This window comes from Chanodichthys erythropterus, chromosome 9 (assembly GCF_024489055.1).
Source record: "Chanodichthys erythropterus isolate Z2021 chromosome 9, ASM2448905v1, whole genome shotgun sequence".
Classification (NCBI taxonomy): domain Eukaryota; kingdom Metazoa; phylum Chordata; class Actinopteri; order Cypriniformes; family Xenocyprididae; genus Chanodichthys; species Chanodichthys erythropterus.
The window spans coordinates 26365553-26387346 of NC_090229.1; the positions used below are offsets into that span (position 1 = coordinate 26365553).

The 21794-nt window shown below is 35.0% G+C and overlaps 1 protein-coding gene across 1 annotated transcript; it reads right to left on the bottom strand.

Annotated features, from left to right (window-relative positions):
* Positions 1–1350: 1350 nt before the first annotated feature.
* Positions 1351–20991, bottom strand: tbc1d10aa (TBC1 domain family, member 10Aa). The gene is made up of 10 exons (XM_067395188.1): positions 20431–20991; positions 20098–20338; positions 15983–16082; positions 12741–12848; positions 12332–12438; positions 11008–11122; positions 10822–10887; positions 5522–5711; positions 5284–5438; positions 1351–3678 (listed from the first exon to the last, which is right to left on the bottom strand). The coding sequence occupies exons 2-10, from the start codon at positions 20277–20279 to the stop codon at positions 2902–2904; spliced, it is 1800 nt and encodes a 599-aa protein (XP_067251289.1). The 5' UTR covers positions 20280–20338; positions 20431–20991; the 3' UTR covers positions 1351–2901.
* Positions 20992–21794: the final 803 nt, after the last annotated feature.

The following is a 21794-nucleotide window of genomic DNA, read 5'->3' on the forward strand; positions in this document are numbered from 1 at the left end:
GTAACTTTAACCACATTTAACAGTACATTAGCAACATGCTAACGAAACATTTAGAAAGACAATTTACAAATATCACTAAAAATATCATGTTATCATGGATCATGTCAGTTATTATTGCTCCATCTGCCATTTTTTTTGCTATTGTCCTTGCTTGCTTACCTAGTCTGATGATTCAGCTGTGCACAGATCCAGACGTTCTGCCCTTGTCTAATGCCTTTCATAATGTTGGAAACATGAGCTGGCATATGCAAATATTGGGGGCGTACATATTAATGATCCCGACTGTCACATAACAGTCGGTGTTATGTTAAGATTCGCCTGTTTTTCGGAGGTCTTTTAAACAAATGAGATTTATATGAGTTTGAGACTCACTGTATGTCTTTTCCATGTACTGAACTCTTGTTATTTAACTATGCTGAGGTAAATTCAATTTTTGAATCTAGGGCACCTTTAAGCAATGTTTTAAACATTGGTAATAGTAAGAAATGTTTCTTGAGCAGCAAATCAGCATATTAAAATGATTTCTGAAGGATCATGTGACAGTGAAGACTCAAGTAATGATGCTGAAAATCCAGCTTTGCCATCACAAAAATAAATCAAATTTTAAAATAGATTCAAATAGGAAACAGTTAATTTAAATAGTAATTATATTTCACAATATTAATAATTTTACTGTATTTTGAACAAATAAATGCAGCTTTGATGAGAATAAGACTTTCAAAAACAAATTCTTACTAACCTCAAACTTTTAAACACTATAAAAAGGTAAACAGTAGTGTATGTATATTTCCAAAAAAACATTTTGCAGTTTATTTTTTTCTAAACTTGAGGAATGTTTGTGGAAGAAGCAGGCATGGTTGATATATTTATATTTCCACTGCAGCTCTCTTGTGTGTTCTAGTTTATTGCTTAAATCAAGCTGAAATCTAACAAAAAAATGGTATTTTAATTTTGAAAATAACAGTCTAAAAAGCAATAATATCTATAAGTAGCAGAAATAAGAAACCGGTTTTTGCAGAGAGTTACTCATGAAAGTGAATATGATGGTCAGCATTAAAGCAGCAGTTTGTGTAAAGCTCCAGTTTGACCTCAGGCAGGCAGTTGTCACTGGTAATTTGTGACCAGAGACATGGATTTAGACCTCCGACAGAAAAAAAAGAAAGGCGCTCTCTAATTTGCTACTTAGCACAGGCCATCGCAGATGACCCAAAGCATTAAGGTTTCGGTTTACAGCGGCCTCTTTGATGGCTTTCCTTAAGGTAATTGAAGCGCAGCAGTGACAGAAAACAGACACGTCCTGTGCCCCAGTGGGAAACGGCGCCTTCTGCACATAAAACACATGGTCTTATTATAAGTGCTTTTATTTGTACAAAATCTACATAGAGTTGACAGTCAGTTGTTGAGAAGTGATTAAATATTAGACACACAAATCAAAGTTTTTGCCAGAGTAATTAAGCTTGAAAAAAATTAAACAGTGCTCCCATAATTTTAAAGAAAAGAAATTATAAGATGCAGCTGAAACAGAATAGTGAAAATTTCAGCTATTATTAAAATGTAACGTAAATAAAAATGACTCCCTATAATGTTTAATCACATGTCCGTGACCAAAAAAACCCAGCACGTTTTAGCTGTTTTGTAACACAACTCTCTTCACAGATGATGACTGTACAAGTAACTATGAATCTAAATAAATTCCCAATGTAACAGGTTAATGTCTCAGACATTTCAGCAAATGAAATCATTTGTTAGAAACGTGCGCCATCTGGTGGCTTGAGATGAAATAGGTTTACAGTCTTCAGTTTCTCTCACATTAGCAACAAAATAAATACATCAGATGTGTTAAAGAGACACTCCAACATCATTTCAACATCACATCTATTACCTTTGTAACACACAAGGAGGAGTTTTTTTGGTTTTATAATGACACAAGAAAGTGTCCAAAATATTCTTCCTTTTTAATTTTTTTTAATCAAAACTCAAAATGTTCAAAACCTGTCACAGGGACAACTTTGTACCTTATTTACCCCTAAATGGTTCACAGCAGTACCTTAAGGGTACATATTACTACTCTATGGTACTAATATTCATCTTTTAGGGGTATATAAGGTACAGGTAAGTGTTTTTTTTTTTTTTTAAAGGTACAGTGCCAGTGACAAGCTTTTGTACCCATAAAGGTACAACTTTTGCAAAAAAAAAAAAAAAAAAAAAAGTTTAAAGACACCTTAACTTAAATTGCTTTTAAGAAGTTTTCAGGTAAATTATATGTGTGTGCAGCTACTGGTAACAGACATGATGTTGAAACAAGAAATGCTCCTTTGCTCTCAATATTATAACAACTGCACATGTTAAAATTTAGTGAGGATGAAAAAGAATACAAACTCTTATAATAGTGGTCAAAAGAGCGGTTATAAATGTAAAACTGTTAGACTGGAAAGTCACACATTTTATAATTTCTTGCAATGTGACCTAATATTTTTTTTAAGCAGCGAGTAACACAATAACTAGCCAAACATATTTGATTATAAAGTCTGTTCTGCTTATGATTGAGGAATAATGGAAGAACTAATATTCGGATCTTTTTGAGCTTTTAATACAAAGGCTGTGGAGTCCACTATGGACTAACACAGAAAAAAAAAAAAAAAAAAGGTTTGTGTGCATGGTGACACCAAAATGAAGTCGCGGACGTCTTTATGTCATTTGATCCTTCCAAGCTTTATATATTCCTGAAGTCTTGAAGTAAATACACTGACGGCAAAGATTTTTAGGACTGTATCGATCGCCTCCAAAACTCTCACTCTTTCACAAAAATACATTCATAGTTTTTTCCTCCCATCTTGCTCTCATGCATAAAGTGGTTGCTGGTTCCCAATACTGCATTCTCCCTGAAGGTTGATGTGAGAGCTACAGGTACGTGTCCTCTGAACCCACGCTCTCACATGAGTTGCGTAAACCGGGAACTCTGGGAGCAGCGGCCGAGTTGCCATTCACAGGTGTGTCGTCTGGAAGAAGCGGAGTGGAGTCTGTAGTGGGTGGAGGATCTTTAAGGTGGGCCGAGTTGTTGGTGTTGCCTGAGTTTTTAGTGATAGGAAGTGGTTCGGCAGTGATCGCTGGGTTGGAGGAGTGAGGAAGCTTGGTCGGGTATGTGGGAATGGGGATCGGTGAGGTTTGGGGAGGTGGCGGGATGCGAGAAAGATTTGGAGATGGATCTGGGGTTGGGATGACAGCAGTTGGTGGATCAGAGGAAGGTTCTGCCTTCCCGGCTGGTGTCTTCTCAGGTGTAGTGAGGAGGGATTGCTGTAGTGATGGAGGAGGATGGCTGGACTGATTGTTTGAGGATGTGTCTTGTGCTTGATTTTTAAGAGGGTCTGGTTTGGGGTCTGTTGGTAAAGCATACGGATTGGGGACCTCCAAAGGAACGGGGGCTTTTCGGATGGTGCTTCTTTTCTTGATGCGTGTGGATTCAGATTTAGTGTCTGAGAGCTGGGGATACTCAACGATGATGGTGGGGTTCTGACGGAGGTCTTGGCGGGAGTGTGGCTCGGCAGACATGATGGCCTGAGCGCCGTGCATTCTGGGAGGGGACTTGTAGCTGAGTTCGCCATGGGTTTTCCGCCAGCGCTTCAGCTGCACGCGGTGCTCTCGTTCAACATCTCGAGCGGAAATGGGCAGCTCTAGCACCTGCATGTGCAGAAGAGAAGTTTCAAGCTTTTATCTTGCGCTGCATATAGTCTTCAAATTCTATTCATAATTCATTTAGCGATAATCAATGATTTTCATACTGAAAAATAACATTTTGATTGATCAGAAAGTGCAAATTGAATCCAAAATATTGCTGAAATATTAGAATAAATAAAAATTTGTCATGTAAATCAAACAACAAAACACAGCTTTAACAAAGATTAATCTATATTAAATTTATGCAGTGAACCGTGTCATTTTATATTTAATTATTAAATTTCTGTACATGAAAATTAATACTACAGTTAGACCGAATACATTATTTGTAACTTTATGTATGCTTGTAATTGGTGTACAGTATTTGTTATTTTTAGTCTGTTCACTTGTTTTTAATAATGTATTAGTTAGGCTAGTTGTCGTATTAGAGTAGTTAAAGTGGGCTAAGTAATAACGGCAAAGTTACCCCCGACCCCCCAGTTTTTTTTTGTGCTGATCCGAAAAACGATCCAATCTGTGACTAAACCACCATTATATGATCCGAAACATTTTTGTGAGTTTTGTGATCCGTTGAACCACTACTAATAAGCAACTAGTTTATAGTGAGAACTGGACCTAAACTAAAGCGTTACATTGATTTGCAATTTAAAATTATTATACACTACAGTTTAAAAGTTTTGTTTTATTAATTAACATTATAAATGTACTTCTTGCAGAATAAAAATATTATGTAAATAATTGCTGTTGTATTTAACTTTTTTTTCTATTCATCATAGAATCCTGAAATGTATCAGTTTCCACAAAATAAATATGTTTTCAACATTGACATTAATAATAAATACATTTCTTGAAGAATGATTTCTTAAGGATCATGTGACACTGAAGACTGGTGTAATGGCTGCTGTAAATTCAGCTTTGCATCACAGGAATAAGTTACATTTTAAAATATGTCAAAACAACAACAACAACAACAAAAATATTTTACAATCTTAGATTGCAAACATATTTCACAATATTACTATTTTACAGTATGATCAAATAAATGCAGCCCTAAAATTTCAAATAAGTGTAAATTAAAGGGATAGTTCACCCAAAAATGAAAATTTGATGTTTATCTGCTTACCCCCAGGCATCCAAGATGTAGGTGACTTTGTTTCTTCAGTAGAACGCAAATGATGATTTTTAACTCTAACCGTTGATGTCTGTCAGTCTTATAATGCGAGTCAATGGTCACACAGTTTATAAGAGTCAATAAACATGCACAGACAAATCCAAATTAAACCCTGCAGCTCGTGACGGCACATCGATGTCCTAAGACATTTCATTTTTGGGTGAACTATCCCTTTAATAGTGAGTGATGATTATTAGTTTTTTTATTGCTTTAGTTTAATTGTACTTAGTTATTAATGTACAAAGAAAGCAATAATAAAACAATTATTAAATATTTGTTTGGCATATGTTACACATAAATGCAACAATAAATGCTATATACTGTATATCACTTATTAAAATCTTAAAAAAAAAAAAAAAAAAATCTAAAAAATTTCGACCATATCCACTCAAAACCCAAATTCAGTACAACAGCGTGAGAGTGTGTGCATTCGCTACCTGATGGATGAGAAAGCCCTCCTGCATGTATTGTGGCTCCAAGGCTCTAAGAAGCTCCATAGTCTCATACTGACCAGGACAAGCCTTCAGTTTCTCACGAGTTCCCAGCATGCATTTCAGCAACACCAGCCCAACACGGAATATTATCTTCACTCCTATTGAAAGGACAAAAGAAAAATAAAGTCAGAAAGGTGATGACAAACCTGCTTGCATGGTAATATGTGTAAGCAAATCTGACCATCACACAGGAACATGTCCCAAACTCTGAGCACAGATGCCCAGGGTAGAGTTCTGGAAAACGCACACATGAACCACTCCGTCATGTAGAGGATGGGCTCTATCTTATGTTTCTCAAGGTGCCGATACGCCGGAGGACTCACACGCTTTAGTAACGCATTTAAGATCTGTCCATCCAACTGTATGGCCTCCTACAACACAAAAAAACAACAGAATTAAGACGGTGAGGTTTTTTTGTTGTCTTGGAAGTAACAGTGCCTTTTTTCAGATTATACAACTCACTTGTCTGTCAGGCAGTTATTTACAGCAGCATTTCTACATTAATAGGCATAGGGCGATCATAGATTATATTAAAATTAGTTCTGACCTTTGGAAACCACACATATTTCATTTACTACTCTACATTTGTGCTGCTTACTTCACCTTTGAGCGAAGAACAAAAGAAGCTTTGTTATGTTTTTACAGGCACCTACGGCACATTTTGTCTCAGAAACATGATTCAGTGTTTGCAGATTGAAAACAAGGAACTTTAGATATGAATGCTATGAATAGAATGCAAACTATGAACCAGAGAACGTGTCTGAGGAACCCAGAAAAGGTTTCGATTACCTAAAACTATGAAGTTCATAATACTTAGTTCTTCGTCCACAATGCTCGTCACTAAAATGTTTTGGTCAATGGTTGTAAAATGTAGGAACTTCCTAATTTGCAACTGTCATTAGATCTTCTATCATACAGGCAATAGATAACTTTTACACACAATGTCAGGTGGATCTCACAAGTCAAGTCACATTTATTTATATAGTGCTTTATATAATAATACAGATTGTTTTAAAGCAGCTAATAAACAGGACAATAACTGTGAAAGTGTTAATTCACCCAAAAATGTATCATTGATTATGTCATTAATTACTCACCCTCATACCATTCCAAACCTGTAATACTTTCATTCATCTTTGATATTCAAATGAAGATCTTTAATGAAATCAGACATTTCTGTCCCTCCATAGACAGCTACGCAACTACCATTTTGACGCTTCATAAAGTTTTTTCATAAAGAGATTGCAAAACTAATTCATATGAATTGAGCGGTTTTTCCAAATTTTCTGAAGAGACTCGATCGCATGACGAACAGATTAAATTTAAGCTTTTATTCACATATTAACGCCCATCAACACACACATCAGATATGGTAAACGGAAGATTTATTTGATCATTTAATGTGACAATACCTACTCACTCACTCCTGTGAGTGTTTGTGTAAGCAATCTGTGAAGTGCATCAAAGGTTTCTATTTACAATGTGTTTTTGCAGCATTGAACAATGTAGCCAATCACAGACATATCTGTTGAGTGTGTGAATGCAATGGCCAATCAGATTTGTTTAAGTTAGTCAGAATCCGACACTGCTCAAAACAGGTTCTGCACAAGTTCTGCACGCTCCCGAATCCTTTCATTATAACCAACAACGTAAACGCAGGATTCACTGCACAACACAGACAGCTTCAGTGATTATAATGGCAGCAATCTTTGCTTGCTTTCTGTATATAATATATATATTTCATGCTGCCAACTACACAGAGCAAAGTTTCTGGATTGACATCCACATTTAAATGCGTGAATTCATCTGTTTGGCACTGAAAACCATAAAAATGAACAGAAAAAAAAAACAAAACAAAAAAAAAACAATCTGATACTGTATAACAAATAATCTGTGCATTACGTCTTGGAGTGTAAATGCAAAATAAATAAATCAGTAATTTTTTTTTTTACATATAAATTTACAGATTTTTAAATATAAAATAGTTCCAAGCAGCGTTGGGGAAAGTTACTTTTAAAAGTAATGCATTACAATATAACATTACTTTTTAGGGATAGTAATGCGTTTTGTTACTTTTGCATTTCCTTTTCTAATCTGACCATGGTTTGCTTGTTTTTAATAACCCCTTACTGCACAGTAGGGGTGTAACAGTATGCATATTTGTACCAAACACAGTTCACGAGGCAAATTCCAAATGAAAGTGATCATCTCTATGCACTACGTGATCATCTCTATGTGAGCAGGGCACGCGCGTGCCGTACGTAGCTGTTTGGAAGGCACTTGGCAAAGGAAGCGGTGTAATTTCCTCGTTATTTTCAGCTGGGATGTTCCTGTGACAACGTGTACTTTTTATACACATGTGCACCAAACCCGATAAGCTCTGGCGTTAACGGTTCTGCTATCGGTACTGGAGAAATTATGAAGAAAATACATGTACATTTATTATTGCTATATAGACATTATCTTGCAAATTCTATCTCGCCAGAGTCGCCAGCTGAGTCTGTATGAAATAATATTAGGACATTTGTCTATGATGCATTTTTGTTTTCGCAATCCAGAAGAGAGGAGCTACAGCGTGCACAGCCGCTCACAACATGAAAGCCCTGTTTAATGGTGACGATGGAGGAGAGAACTAAACAACTAAACATTTGCTTACACTTTAGGCCTGTGATATTAAGCTAATTTTATTTTTGATTTCGATTTTGGCTTCCAAGGAGCAGAAAGATGATATCTGAGGTAAAACTATTAAAAACTAGCTGCGTTTCGTCAGGCACACCTTCATTCTCTTCACAGCTGTGAACGTTCCTTCCTCCCTAAACCCAAACTTAACGTCAGAAACAGCACAATCGGTGATTGTTGTAAAATTCTTTAAAGTCTTTACTGTTGCTAAATTGCAGTAAATGTTTGATAATTATTATCAACGGTTTGAAACATTGAAAGCACAATAATCCGCGCAAGAGACGCTGTTCCTCAGGCTGAAATGTGTGTGCGCACTCCAAAACTGATCGCAAATCGACAAACAAATTACACTTTGGGCTTCAGGTGCACGTCCAAACGATCAAATACACACAAAAATTTGTTAAAATGACAGGACTGGAGAGTGATTAGCTACTTAAACGCAGTTTATATCGTAAGTGTTGGGAGAAAATCCGATGTGTGTTAATATCTATTGTCTTAAAGTGACAGCAGTCACAGAAAATCACTCACAGCTCAAATAGAGTGAGCTTTAATAAGCATTAATCTATTAATTTATACTGTGAAAACCATGCAGTGTTATTTTACATTTGGTTACTTAGATTTCTTTTATAGGCTAACCTATATTACTTACCTGAACACTTTGTTTTTGTTTGTTTTTGTTTACTTTGATTCTTTGTTCATGTTCTTACTGTATCTTATATAAAATACCAAATGCCGGACACTATATAATATAAAGCAGTGTTAATTCAGCTCATATATATATATATATATATATATATATATATATACACATACACACACACACACACACACACACAAAGTACCGATAAGAATACCTATAAAATACCGGATGAATAACCATTAAAGGTACAATTTGTTATATTTTTCCCGCTAGAGGTCGCTAGAAGCCTATTCAAAACAAAGGCGTAGTTTGATGACGCCAAGTTTTTGAGCGGAAACTTGGGACATGTGGTCTCCATCTCAACGGACGGTGCAAAAGAATAGGGATTGGAGTCTGGAAGAATTCATGTTCGTGGATGCGATTATTAACGTTACTGTAGTATGAAGCAGAGCTGGACCGAGTGTTGCGGGAGCTGAACGAGGAGATGGAGCGATTGATCAACACACGCCTCACGAGCAGCGGGACTTTTATTATGACACAGTCGCCGGCGCCGCTTCCGCTTTTCCGGTCATGAGTTCACGGTTTACGGGAGCTGTCCTTGTCGACAGAACCAGCGGCAGATGGTAAACAGTAATTATGTTCCATAAATAAGTAACACAATCCACCATAAAACGTGCAAGAAGTAAATAAGAAACTGCTTGAAGCGAGCTAGTTTTTGCTGGACGCTAGACTCTACTTCCGCATTTGTCCACAGCACTGTTGTCATGTGGTTTCTACGTCAGTAAAGGCGGTAACAAATGGTAACTGACGTCATTGACAGGCGACTGCACTGCCCCGTGTCACTGTTTAGAATGGGAATTTTCTCATGATTAACTAGTAGTTGAAAACATTGGAGATATTGTTAGTAATCAGCTGGACAAAATATATAACACTAGCCTAGTGGTTTTTGAATATTTTACTGCAAAAATTTTACATATTGTACCTTTAAAACCTTAATGATACCCATCCATACTGTTTGATCTTTTTTTGTTTTTTTTTTTTGTTTTTTTTTTAGGCTTTCTGAGACTCAAGACAGATTTGTAACAGCTTTAGTTGATTGGAACTTCTTAATTATTGCTTTGATGGTGGAGTGGGGATTTTCAATATGTTAGCTTTTTTTCTTACAGCCACTTTCTATTTTGTGAAGCTCAACAATCTTTTGCTTCACATCAGAACTATACTCTTTGGTTTTACTCATTGTGATGAATGATTATGGGAATTTGGCCTTTGTGTTTCCTCATGTTTGTACTCCTGTAGAACAGGAAGTCAATTTCATGCTCCTAGTCACCCTGGTGTGCTAAAAAATGTAAATATGAATATACTTCAGGAGATATTTTACTCATAAGAATTTCTAGGGGTGCCAATAATTGTGGCCAACAGGTATTCGAGAAAAACATTTATTTTGTAATGTGAGTTTCCCCCCACTTTCAATTGTTTTACTTCGATGAAAGGTTAGAATTTTGTGAATTTGAATGAAAGATCAAAAGGATAAACAATGCAGATTTATTTTCACAGCTGCCTTTGCTCATATTTATTAAGGATGCCAATATTGTGGAGGGCACTGTAAGCTCAAACATAAAACCAAAAATAAAAAATACTAAGAATATATTTTTTAAATGCATACAAATATTATGTGGATGTGGTATAACAACTTATAACAGCAATTAAAATGCATTACTTTACTGGTTACTTGGAAAAGTAATCTGATTATGTAACTCATGTTACCCCAACACAGGACCTGACAGTGATTATTTTTTTTATTTCATGAATTAATAGAATAGGTTAACATTACAACCTATTTCTTTGCATTTATTTTGGATTTATTGTCAGTACTGGGATCTCAATTCACATGGGTAGGGTACTTTGTACTGTGTATGTAGATGACCGTGTTCATCCGCCACCACTGAAGACCAAAAAAAAACCCTGAAAAGGTGCAATTATTCAGCTCAAATCAGTTCAATGTTGATTCAATTCAGTTCAATAACAAGTGTTGAAGTTGCAAAATTAGTCTCATTATCAAGTTTAAACTTTGTTCTCATCCAATAAGCACTTCTTCTGTCCCCTTTATGGATTAGATTTTATTAGTAATATTAATTTCTAATACATTAAGAAATAGGTCTTACCAGGCCTGCGCTGTAGTATCCAGGTAGGTACTTCTCACAAATCTGAACTAGACCCCAAAATGCATCCTGAATAAACAAATTAAACAAACATATTTATCATTTAAATCATAACTTAAGTAGCACAATCGATTCTAATAAGAATGTAAACTTGAATATGCGCTGCAAAAACATTGTTATGTTTTTTACCTCAGCAGGCATATGCATCAGAAGCACCGCTGCTATAGGAGCCTGAGCTTGGCAGTAACCCTCATCTGGTCTGTACAGAGTATAAGCCTTCAACACCCGGAACAGGTCCTGCTGTCTGCTCAAAAACACACAGAAGCACATTGGAACTGGTGTACTACTTTGATCGTAGTAATCGAAATTTCAAAAGAACGGTATTTATTCAAAATGTTATTTTATTTACATTATAAATGCCTTCACTGTAATTTTTCAATCAAACAAATTAACTTGCTGCATAGAAATATTAATTTCTTAAAAATATATAAAACAAAAATGCATAAATATAATATAATAAATACTTGCATATTGTTGTTTGTTTGTTTGTACACTACCGTTCAAAAGTTTGGGATCAGTAAGATTTTAAATATTTTTAAAAGAAGTTTTGTCTGCTCACCAAGATTGCATTTATTTAATTAAAAATACAGTAAAAACAGTAATTTAAAATAACTTTTCTATTGGAATATAATATAAAATGTAATTTATTTCTGTGTTGGAAAAGCCGAATTTTCAGCATCATTTCTCCAGTCTTCAGTGTCACATGATTCTTCAGAAATAATTTTAATATGATGATTTGCTGCTCAAGAAACATTTATTATTATTATCAATGTTGAAAACAGTTGTGTACTTTTTTTTCAGTATTCCTTGATGAATAGAAAGTTCAAAAGAACAGCATTTATCTGAAATACAAAGCTTCTGTAGCATTATACATACTGTTCAAAAGTTCGGGGTCAGTAAGAATTTTTATTTTTATTTTTTTGAGAAGAAATCAAAGAAATTAATATTTTTTTTCAGCAAGGATGCATTAAATCGATCAAAAGTGACAGTAAAGACACTTAAAATGTAACAAAAGATTATATTTCAGATAAACACTGTTCTTTTGAACTTCCTATTTATCAAAGAATCCTGAAGAAAAAAAAAAAAATGTACACAAATATTTTGTACAATTGTACACATTAAATGTTTCTTGAGCAACAAATCATCAGAATGATTTCTGAAGGATCATGCGACACTGAAGACTGGAGTTATGATGCTGAAAATTCAGCTTTGCCATCACAGGGATAAATTACATTTTTCTATTTGAAAATATTTTAAACAGTTATTTTAAATTGTAATAATATTTCACAATATTACTGATTTTACTGTATTTTTAATCAAATAAAACTTCTTTTAAAGACATTAAAAATCTTACCGATCCCAAACTTTTGAACGGTAGTGTATATGTGTGTGAATACAAATATATATATATATATAAAATCAAAAATATGAATAGAAAATTATGAAGACTAACCCATGACCTCCTCGGGACACAAACATCTCATGGAAGGGGAACTGTCTGTGTAGATCTCTCTCTATCACATCAATCCACTTAGCGTCTCCCTCCATGCTATCCAACTCCTACTCCCCAACGACACAAATCAAATCAAATCAAATCAAATCAAATCAAATCAAATCAAATCAAACAGTCATAAACAGCAATGCAGAGCTCAATATTTCTTGGTCTGCAACCTATAATCTTGTGATTTTGAAGCCTTATGTCATACAACAGATTAAGGACAAGAAAAGCTGCATGTTTAACTCATAGTGGGGTTGCAACACCAAGGTTGAGAAGCTCTACAGTAAGAAATGCAAAATGACACATCTAGTGTGACCACTACAAATCAACTGTAATCAAGTATGTGTAGACCTGACTGACTCACCTTGAACTTCCCACTGTTTTGCTCTCTTTTCACTTTTCCACCTGACAGGTACAGCCAGGCCCTGCCTCGCAATGATGGCGGGATTCCTTTCTGACATCGCAGTCGCACCTGCGGGTTACAAATGTCTGAACGTCACACGCTGACGCAGTAATATTCAGATAAGCAGGGACCAGCATGCATTCACAGTGAATACACACTGTAATCAGATGTCATTTTAAAAAGGTTATTTCTCCCTTCAACACAGAAGCCACTGGACAAATCTTTATGATTATAGAACAGCCCAATCTCTGCTGGCATCAGCAAACAGCAATGATAAATTATGTATTTAGTAGGGATGGGAATCATAGAATTTACCCATGTTGGCACTGATTATACTTAATTATTCAGGTTCCCTAAAGGTTCTTGTCAAACAACACTAGCTGCACTATAAGTTTTGTAGTTGCATACAATTAGGTCAATACAACATAACAATTTACTGTCTGTTTATTGTCTTTGTATTATTTCTGAGGATGCACCGGTATTTTAATTCTAGTCATTAATCAATAAAATTGTATACTATTTTGTCTAAATTAATTAGAAATAAAATAAAAATAAAATCAATTGTTTTAAACGCTAACAAGTGAATTTAAAGTGCCCATATTATGCTATTTAAAGGGGTGGTTGATTATGATTTCACTTTTTTTAACTTTAGTTAGTGTGCAATGTTGCTGTTAGAGCATAAACAACATCTGCAAAGTTACGACACTCAAAGTTCAAAGCAAAGGGAGATATTTTCTTTTCTCTGAATTCTCTGTTTAATAAGGACTACAACAAACGGCTGGTAGGGACTTCAGTTAGCTTCTTCCCTGGTTAGTGACATCACTAACTCTAAAACTGACATAAACCCTGCCCCGAGAACACACAACGCAGGGGTGAAGCCATGTTTTTGCAATACAGTACTTAACACAAATGCAATAGCATGTCATAAAAGCAAGATGACAAGTTTTAACCATAATTAAACTAAACTATACCTGTTCTATCTTCATGCAGCACATATTCTCTGGCTCTGTAGGCATCTTACAACAGTTCCCACACTAGCGATTATGCTAATTAATGACTTTAAGATAGTTAACTCCACATCAGCTACATAAATGCGTCAACTAACCATTAAAAAAACATCCTGTTGCATTAGAAATGTTGTCACTTCTTCTTGAGTCTCTCCATCATTGTCCGACTCCGGTTTGAACATAAAAGGCTGAACATTTTCTGATATTTTCAGTGAATCGGCGCTGCTAACATGAGCTCTTGAAACTCCGCCCTCTTCTTGAGAGCAGCAGCTTATTTGCATTTAAAGGGACACACAAAAACGGCGTGTTTTTGCTCACCCTCAAAAAGTGACAAATTTAGCATGCTATAAAAAAATAAAATAAAATCTGTGGGGTATTTTGAGCTAAAACTTCACATACACACTCATCAGGACATCAGAGACTTATTTTACATCTTGTAGAAGTTGCTTTAAATGTTCCTAATTTTATTTTGGAGGTCTCCTACAGTAGATTTATATGCATCAAAGGTCAACAAACACTTTCTGGGAGCTACTCTGCTCTGATTAATCAGATGGCCCAGCCTGTTGTGCAATACAAGTCTGTCGGAAACAAAACGCCATATCTGAATTTCAGCTCCGGATGCTTCCTCAGCGCTTGTACACACAGTGATACGAATCCTACCGATGGCCATATCAATTTTACCATATATCTATCAGTTTTACCAGTGCAAATCCTCATCCTTGTGAATGCAAAGTAGTTTCGGAGCACAGAAAACAGCATCTTCTGTCGACAACACCAACCAAACCCTTCCATGCCTCAACTTCAACTGCAGTGTTTAAGGGTGGATCAAAGTAGATGTTTTTATGGGCAGCCAATGAAAACTATAGGCTGGCATTATGAAAATTTGTTACACTGATATGTAGGTTTATAAAAGGAAGTGACTGGAATCGCTGACAACTTTATTTTAGGATAACTTTTAAATAACTTTATTTGTCATGCACTTTGGTCCTTAAAAGCTTGCAAACCTTTAACATTCACAGACAGATACTGAATGAACGGTAAAATGCGAAAAGGCATAATGGGGCACTTTAAGCAACATAAGATTTTCTAAATAATTACTAGCATTTTCTAAAATAACTTCAAGTGAGCGTTAGATAGCAGCAAAGGTAATGTTAATGCAAAAATAGGAAAACATAGCAATAAATAAAAAAAATAATAATAAAAAAAAAAATCCCAAATTCTGGCCTCTTATACAGTAACTGAAATAATACAGATATATCTTGCATCCCTTTTTAGATTTTAAAAAGAATGTTTGTTTTTTTTAGAATAGTGTGAGCTTATGGTGATTCACAATAAGAATTTTAGATTATGGATTATATTAAGGATATAAAATTCAATAATATAGTAATATGTCTATTTTTCCATAATCTAGTGAATTTAAATTTAAATACTTTAAAATTAAAAATACAGTAAAAGAGTATATCAAATTTAATTACTTTAATCTGGAACGTGATTGACGAAACGCAACAGGTAATGTTATTCTTGACTCGCCATGAAAATGTCATGAAATTCACCAGGTTTCAGTAGAACCAGTTCTCAATTCCCAACCCTAGAATTGTGTCTTTTTGCTTTTAATCTCTGTGTGACACAAAGACGAGCACACACAGTAAAACAGGCATGCAAACATAAAAGGCCAACAAAGACTGTTAGGACGGCCTCTGGCAAAACTCTTCCGTCGTCTTTACCTGAAGACGCCTCACTCCCAGTGAAAGCTTTATAAAGCTTGAGAGAAAAACAGAGGTGAACACTTAGACTAATAGATAAACACATCACTGAAGACCATATAAGGAGAGCTGATGCGATATAAGGCTTGTCCAGACAGGACCTTGTTGAAACGATTGTGTCATGGTGACATTATGCTGAGGTTTTTAATTAATCCAAGCAGCAGTGGGACTGTCTGAGCAAGTCAATATGGGGAAACACGAGAAGAAGGGAAATAAAAGACAAGATAACAGTGATCATTTAAAGCCCCAAGCCCTCATACAGAGATGATTTCCTCATATTTTCACAGTTTGGTGTACCTTCTCTCTTTTTTTTTAGTGTGTACATGTAAGGCACTGGCAAACATATGACATAATTGATCTGTTACTGGGAACATGCAGTAAAAAGGAACACAACTGACTGAAGAATATAGTGAATGTCGATGGCAGCTCCTACCTTCTTGAACCTTTTACTGACCCATCTGTCCCAGTGGTTCAGCATATCCAACCATTTGACTTCCCTGTGCCTTAATACTTCCAGAGGAACATCTTGAGCCCTGTGTGATTAGTTTGAGAGACAGAAAGGAAGAATAAGAACCCCAAATTTGCTTATCAAAGGAAATGCCAAATGCTATTTTGGTTTTCACAGTTCTCAATACTGATCACACCACCTCAAGTTTAAATATGCGGAAGTGCAAACGAAGAGGCGAATGAATACGAATTACTGCTACTTTTATAATATGTTTACAATTTCAGTGTATGATGACTGTATCTATCTGCCTAAACAGTTTGCTTAACTTCTCTTTTAGTGTTCCATGAAAGAAAGAAATTAAGTCATTAAGGGTTTGGAATGAGGTGAGGGGAAGTAAATAATGCCAGAATTTGTATTTTTTGCTGAACTATTCATGTAATCTCTATAAACATACTAGGCTTCAACAGAAACATTGAACTATTCGTAGGAAAAACTATGCAACCACTAAACCAATGACTAAAATAGTTTCTTCAACAAAACCTCAAACATATGTAACTTGTCACATTTAATTCCTTCATATAATATAGTAGTATATCATTAAAAACAACATTATTCAGACATTAGTTAAGATTTCTTACTAACTGCTATACTTTACAGTAGCTGATAAAAAATTTATGCAAAACAAACAATGCAAGGAAGTTTATATCATGTTATCTACTGTAAGCTTCAATACGAGTTCCCCATTTACACCTGAATTTTATGAGTCATAATACGTGAGGCATAAATTGTGAGCCGTTTTTATCCACTACCATTCAAATGTTTGTCAATTTTTTTTTTTACCAAGTTTTCCACAAAAGTATTAAGCAGCACAACCATTTTCAACATTAGTAATAATAAGAAATGTTTCTTCAGCACCAAATCAGAATATTAGAATGATTTCATTTGGATCATGTGACACTGAAGACTGGAGTAATGATGTTGAAAATCCAGCTTTGCATCACAGAAATAAATTACATTTTAAAATAGATTCAAATAGTAAACAGTTATTTTAAATGGTAATAACTTTTCATAATATTGCTGTTTTTACTGTATTTTGATCAATGGTGAGCATAAGAGACTTTCAAAAACATAAAAAAAAAAATCTTACAGACCACAAATTTATTAACGAAAAAGAAAAACAAGTGGTGCAAACAAGCTTAATTTTTCGTTCTACACCCATCTTTTGTTTAGAATCAGTGATTAGAAGCACCAAAGTCACGTGATTTCAGCAGTTTGGCAGAACAAAAGATTTGTAAAGCTTCAAAGCTTCATGAAACAGTGTTTTGAAATCGGCTATCGCTAGATATTTTTGAAAAGTCGTTATTTTGTTTTTTTGGTGCACAAAAAGTATTCTCGTCTCTTTATAATATTAAGGTAGAACCACTGTAGTCACATGAACCGTTTTAAATATGTTTTTAGTAGCTTTCTGGGCACTGAAAGTGTTAATTATCTTGCTGTCAATAGAGTCCTCACTGAGCCATTGGATTTCATCAAAAATATCTTAATTTGTGTTCTTCTGAAGATGAAAAAGGTCTTACAGGTGTGGAATGACATCAGGGAGAATAATAAATGACATTTTTATTTTTGAGTGAAGTAACCCTTTACTTTAGGACAGAATTAAGCTGAAACAATTTCAATACTAACGTAAGCACTAAAAATAGCCATTCTAGACACTTCATCCTGAATATTTTCAACATTTCCTGGGATCAACCTGTGGTTAACTACTTTGCCTAAGGCCACACTGGTGATGGAACAGGCCTGTTATATTTGCTCCTGTGTTTCCCCTAGTCAAATTTAAACCATTTAACTTATGGCCTAGACTTTTAAATATAATTTTGGCAGCACACCAACCACCAGCTAGCTTCCCCTTAGACACCTATCTTAACCACTAGAAATTTGATCTGAAAGCAATGTTTCTATCAATATTTTACCAATTACGCTACAACTTAGGTTTTACTTCCTTTTCATTTTTCAGAGTAATTGTGAAAAAAAATAAAAATAAAAAAAATAATAAAAATAGAGGAACCTAGAACAGATTTCATGAGAGTTATGTTTGGGACTGGTCTCTCTACAGTAGCTGGCAGACCTCAGGGCACCAGCACACCCATAAACCACAGGAAACGGAAAGCGGCTGTACACTCAGTACAGAGGGACAACTATCACTTACTCATCTATTCCATTCTATTTAACAATCCACAATGAATACAGTAGCCTGCTGCCGTCTCAGGCTACCGTTTAAAACCGTTAATTCTTAATAAAGAAGTGGTGACGATCCCAAATCCAGGCGGCTCTCTAAATGAAATGAATGTGCCGTCCTTTGCTGACTGTAGAGTCTTTAATAAAGACATCAACCTGGGGCAGATGTCTTGTGATAAAAGACAGGAAGCTTTAACAAGTTTGCAACTGGCTGCAAAGCAAGTGGGGATAAAACACCCTGACACTACATTCAAACCACATCAATGAAAACTAACGAGAAACTTTTTTATGCTCATTTCCAATGAAAAGAATGTTTGTTTCGTACATCCATCAAAACTGGTTCAACAAGTTATACAAAGAGATTCACTAAACCTACAAAAAGATTGGTTAATCGTGATGAGTTCAAGATACATGATATACAGTCAAACCAAAATGTATTCAGACACCTTGAACATTTCCATTCATTAATACAGTTTATTCACTATAGTTTAAAAAAAATGGTAATAAAATATGACAAGATCTCAGAGTAATTTTTTCTGACACAGTTTATGTCAGATAACACTTAAAGGAACACTCCATTTTTTTTTTAAATAGGCTAATTTTCCAACTCCTCTAGAGTTAAACAGTTGAGTTTTACCGTTTTCGAATCCATTCAGCTGATCTCTGGGTCTGGCGGTACCACTATTAGCATAGCTTAGCATAGTTCATTGAATCTGATTAGACCATTAGCATCCCCCTCAAAAATGACCAAAGAGTTTAGATATTTTTCCTATTTAAAACTTGACTCTTCTGTAGTTACATTGTGTACTAAGGCCGACGGAAAATGTTACTTTAAGCAGAACATGGCCAGGTCAAAGTGTTTGAATTATTTTTGGTTCCAAATTTTTATCAGTTTGACTGGTAGTCCACTGTATGAAGATTTTTTAGGTATAATATGTCGCAGTTTTTTTTTTTTTTTTCTATCCTCACTAGTAAAAATATATATAAACATTTTTTTAATATTTTTTGGTTTGATTGTATATACATACATACATACACTTGGGTAAAGTTGGTTTTATATTCGCACATTCAGACTTCTAATAAATTCAGACTTTCCAATAAATGTGCAATAAATTAATGTTTGTGAATTTTAAGCAGCGACATGATATTGACAACCAACGATTGTCAACTTACAACATTTTTCACAGTTGATCAAAATAGGCAAGTATTGTGTTAATGTTATATTTACTTGTGAATGTCCACTGAACGTCCAATGTAATGTGATTAACAAGGCTATTGAATATGGATGTCCGAATGTGCGAATATAAAACCAACTTTACCCAAGTCATACATACACAAATATAATTGTTATGATTGTATTGCCTTAGGGAGCATAACTGGCTTCTTTTAAAAACATTTAAAATATATATTAAAAAAAAAAATCATTCAAAATTTGACCTGTAGTGTGTGTGTGTATGATATATATATATATATATATATATATAAAATTTAATTCATGTATTATTATATATATATAAATATATTTTAAACTAACTTTTAGAAAAGGCATGCGTTTATTGTCCCCCTCATTGGGCTTCACAATTATTAATATACATAGACACACACAAACACGGCAATTAAGTTAAGCAACAGTAATTCATTCACACAGATTCCTTTGTTTTGAATGCTTCTGTTTAACTGTGTCAAGAATGCAAACTATGTGTTACTTTCAAACGCTTTCCTACTACTCACACACCCACTAAAGTCCAAGCATGCGATATTTTCTGTATCATGCTAAACCACGTGACCTTGCCTTACCTAGTTCAACCAACACAAACAGGATTTGATGGGATCAGCTAAACCGCCTTGTAAAGCAGTGTACTTACGATTCCTCTGAATACTTCTGGGCTCCTCCGATGAATCCATACTTGTCAATTTGCCTCGAGCTGGTGAATCCGTTGATTTCAGAGTCGGACCCGAAGGAGCTCTCCTCGTCAAACTGACTGCCCAGAGTCCTCACACTCATAGTGTCATCAGACAGACGTCCATTCTCCAGCTGAGCCATCATGATCCTCTACAAACACACCCTGCTGAGAAGTTCACTTACAGGACATCACCTGCACCCATCTGTAGGCATCCCACGAGAAAAAGTCAAATTAATGTGATGCTTCACCTTTAATTCTTTCTAAATCAGGCCAATAACAACTACACAGACCCACCAAGACTTTGGTAAATCACTCAAGTTGACATTAACTTTATTTCCCACGTTGTTTGTAGATTTTATGCGTCTATTAAAGCTATAACGCCTTCTAAACGGATTACTGTGCGTTTAAATCACCCGAGTTAAATGCTAAATTAGCTTAGCGCGCGACGTGTCACTATCTAACCCACAGTTAGTTTGATCCCAAAACAAGGACGATTAAAAATGTACTTTACATATGCAGAAAAACCGCCCGAAAAACGTGTAAACAACCGGACGAACGAAACTACGCATGAATTTCCTGAATCACATTTTTCCAGTCCACGGATCGTCAGGTCTCGCGCTCAAAGAGTCCAGCGGACTGTTTTCATTCAGCACGCCGATGTTTGAGGGTGAAAAAAGAGCAGATTCCCAGTCAAGATGCTCCAACAAAGTTGTTTTCTTAGTTTAAGTCGAGGTCCCATGGTTGAGAGGTAAATAATAAAGTAAATGTCACATCAGTCGACCCGTATTTTTAGTGTTAGGGTGGCGATGATGACATTAGCGCTGACTTTCCATTCTTTCGCTGTTGCGTTTGACAGTTCTGCACATGCGCGTCTGTGTCACTTCCGGAATCCACAGGTTATTTGCATGTATGGAAAAGTTGTCTTTATGTAAGAGATGAGGGAAAATGAATAGAAGTCTGTTTAATGTTTCATAGTAGTTAATAAAAATAGGTACTACTAATAATAAATTAATTGTTTATATTAAAACCTTTATTTGTTTTAATATTTTAGAATATGTTCGTCTCTAAGATGCGAATAACCAAAGGAACTAAAAGAAGGAGAAGAAGAAGAAAAACCTTTCTCGAGGTTTAATTTGAATCATTGTAAGTTTATGTGACAGACGCGGGAAAATCAATGGAAATAGGCTATAAGACGTTTATAGTAATAAACGTTTATCTATTATATGACATATATTATATTGATAGTTATGCACAGTCTACCAGGCTGTTTTTACAAATTGTCAGTCTTTTAAACAATTAATTTTAGTAGGCATTCATTATTAATTCATGTCGTTCATGCCTTTGTGCATTTCTTTCTGAACACAAAAGCGGATATTTTGAAGAACATTCGGGTCAATCAACATTGAACTCCACTAAAACAGACATTTCTTCAAGGTATCTTTTGTTCAAAAAAAGTCATACAGCTTTATAATACCTTATCATTAGTAGCTGTATCAATATTACCATCATTAATATTATTGCTATTATTATTATAATTACTATTACAATTGTTATTAATAGCTGTATCAATATTACCATTATTAGTATTATTGCTATTACTATTGTTATTTGTCGTATTCCTGATCCTTTAACCTCATCCTCATTCTGGATGAAATGAG

Coding starts and splice junctions, on each gene's coding strand:
- tbc1d10aa (XM_067395188.1), bottom strand. CDS start 20,279: ATGATGGCTCAGCTGGAGAATGGACGTCTGTCTGATGACACTATGAGT. Junction 12,849..15,982: donor TCAGTAAAAGGTTCAAGAAG/GTAGGAGCTGCC, acceptor TGTAACCCGCAG/GTGCGACTGCGATGTCAGAA. Junction 3,679..5,283: donor AGGGCTTTCTCATCCATCAG/GTAGCGAATGCA, acceptor CTGCACATGCAG/GTGCTAGAGCTGCCCATTTC.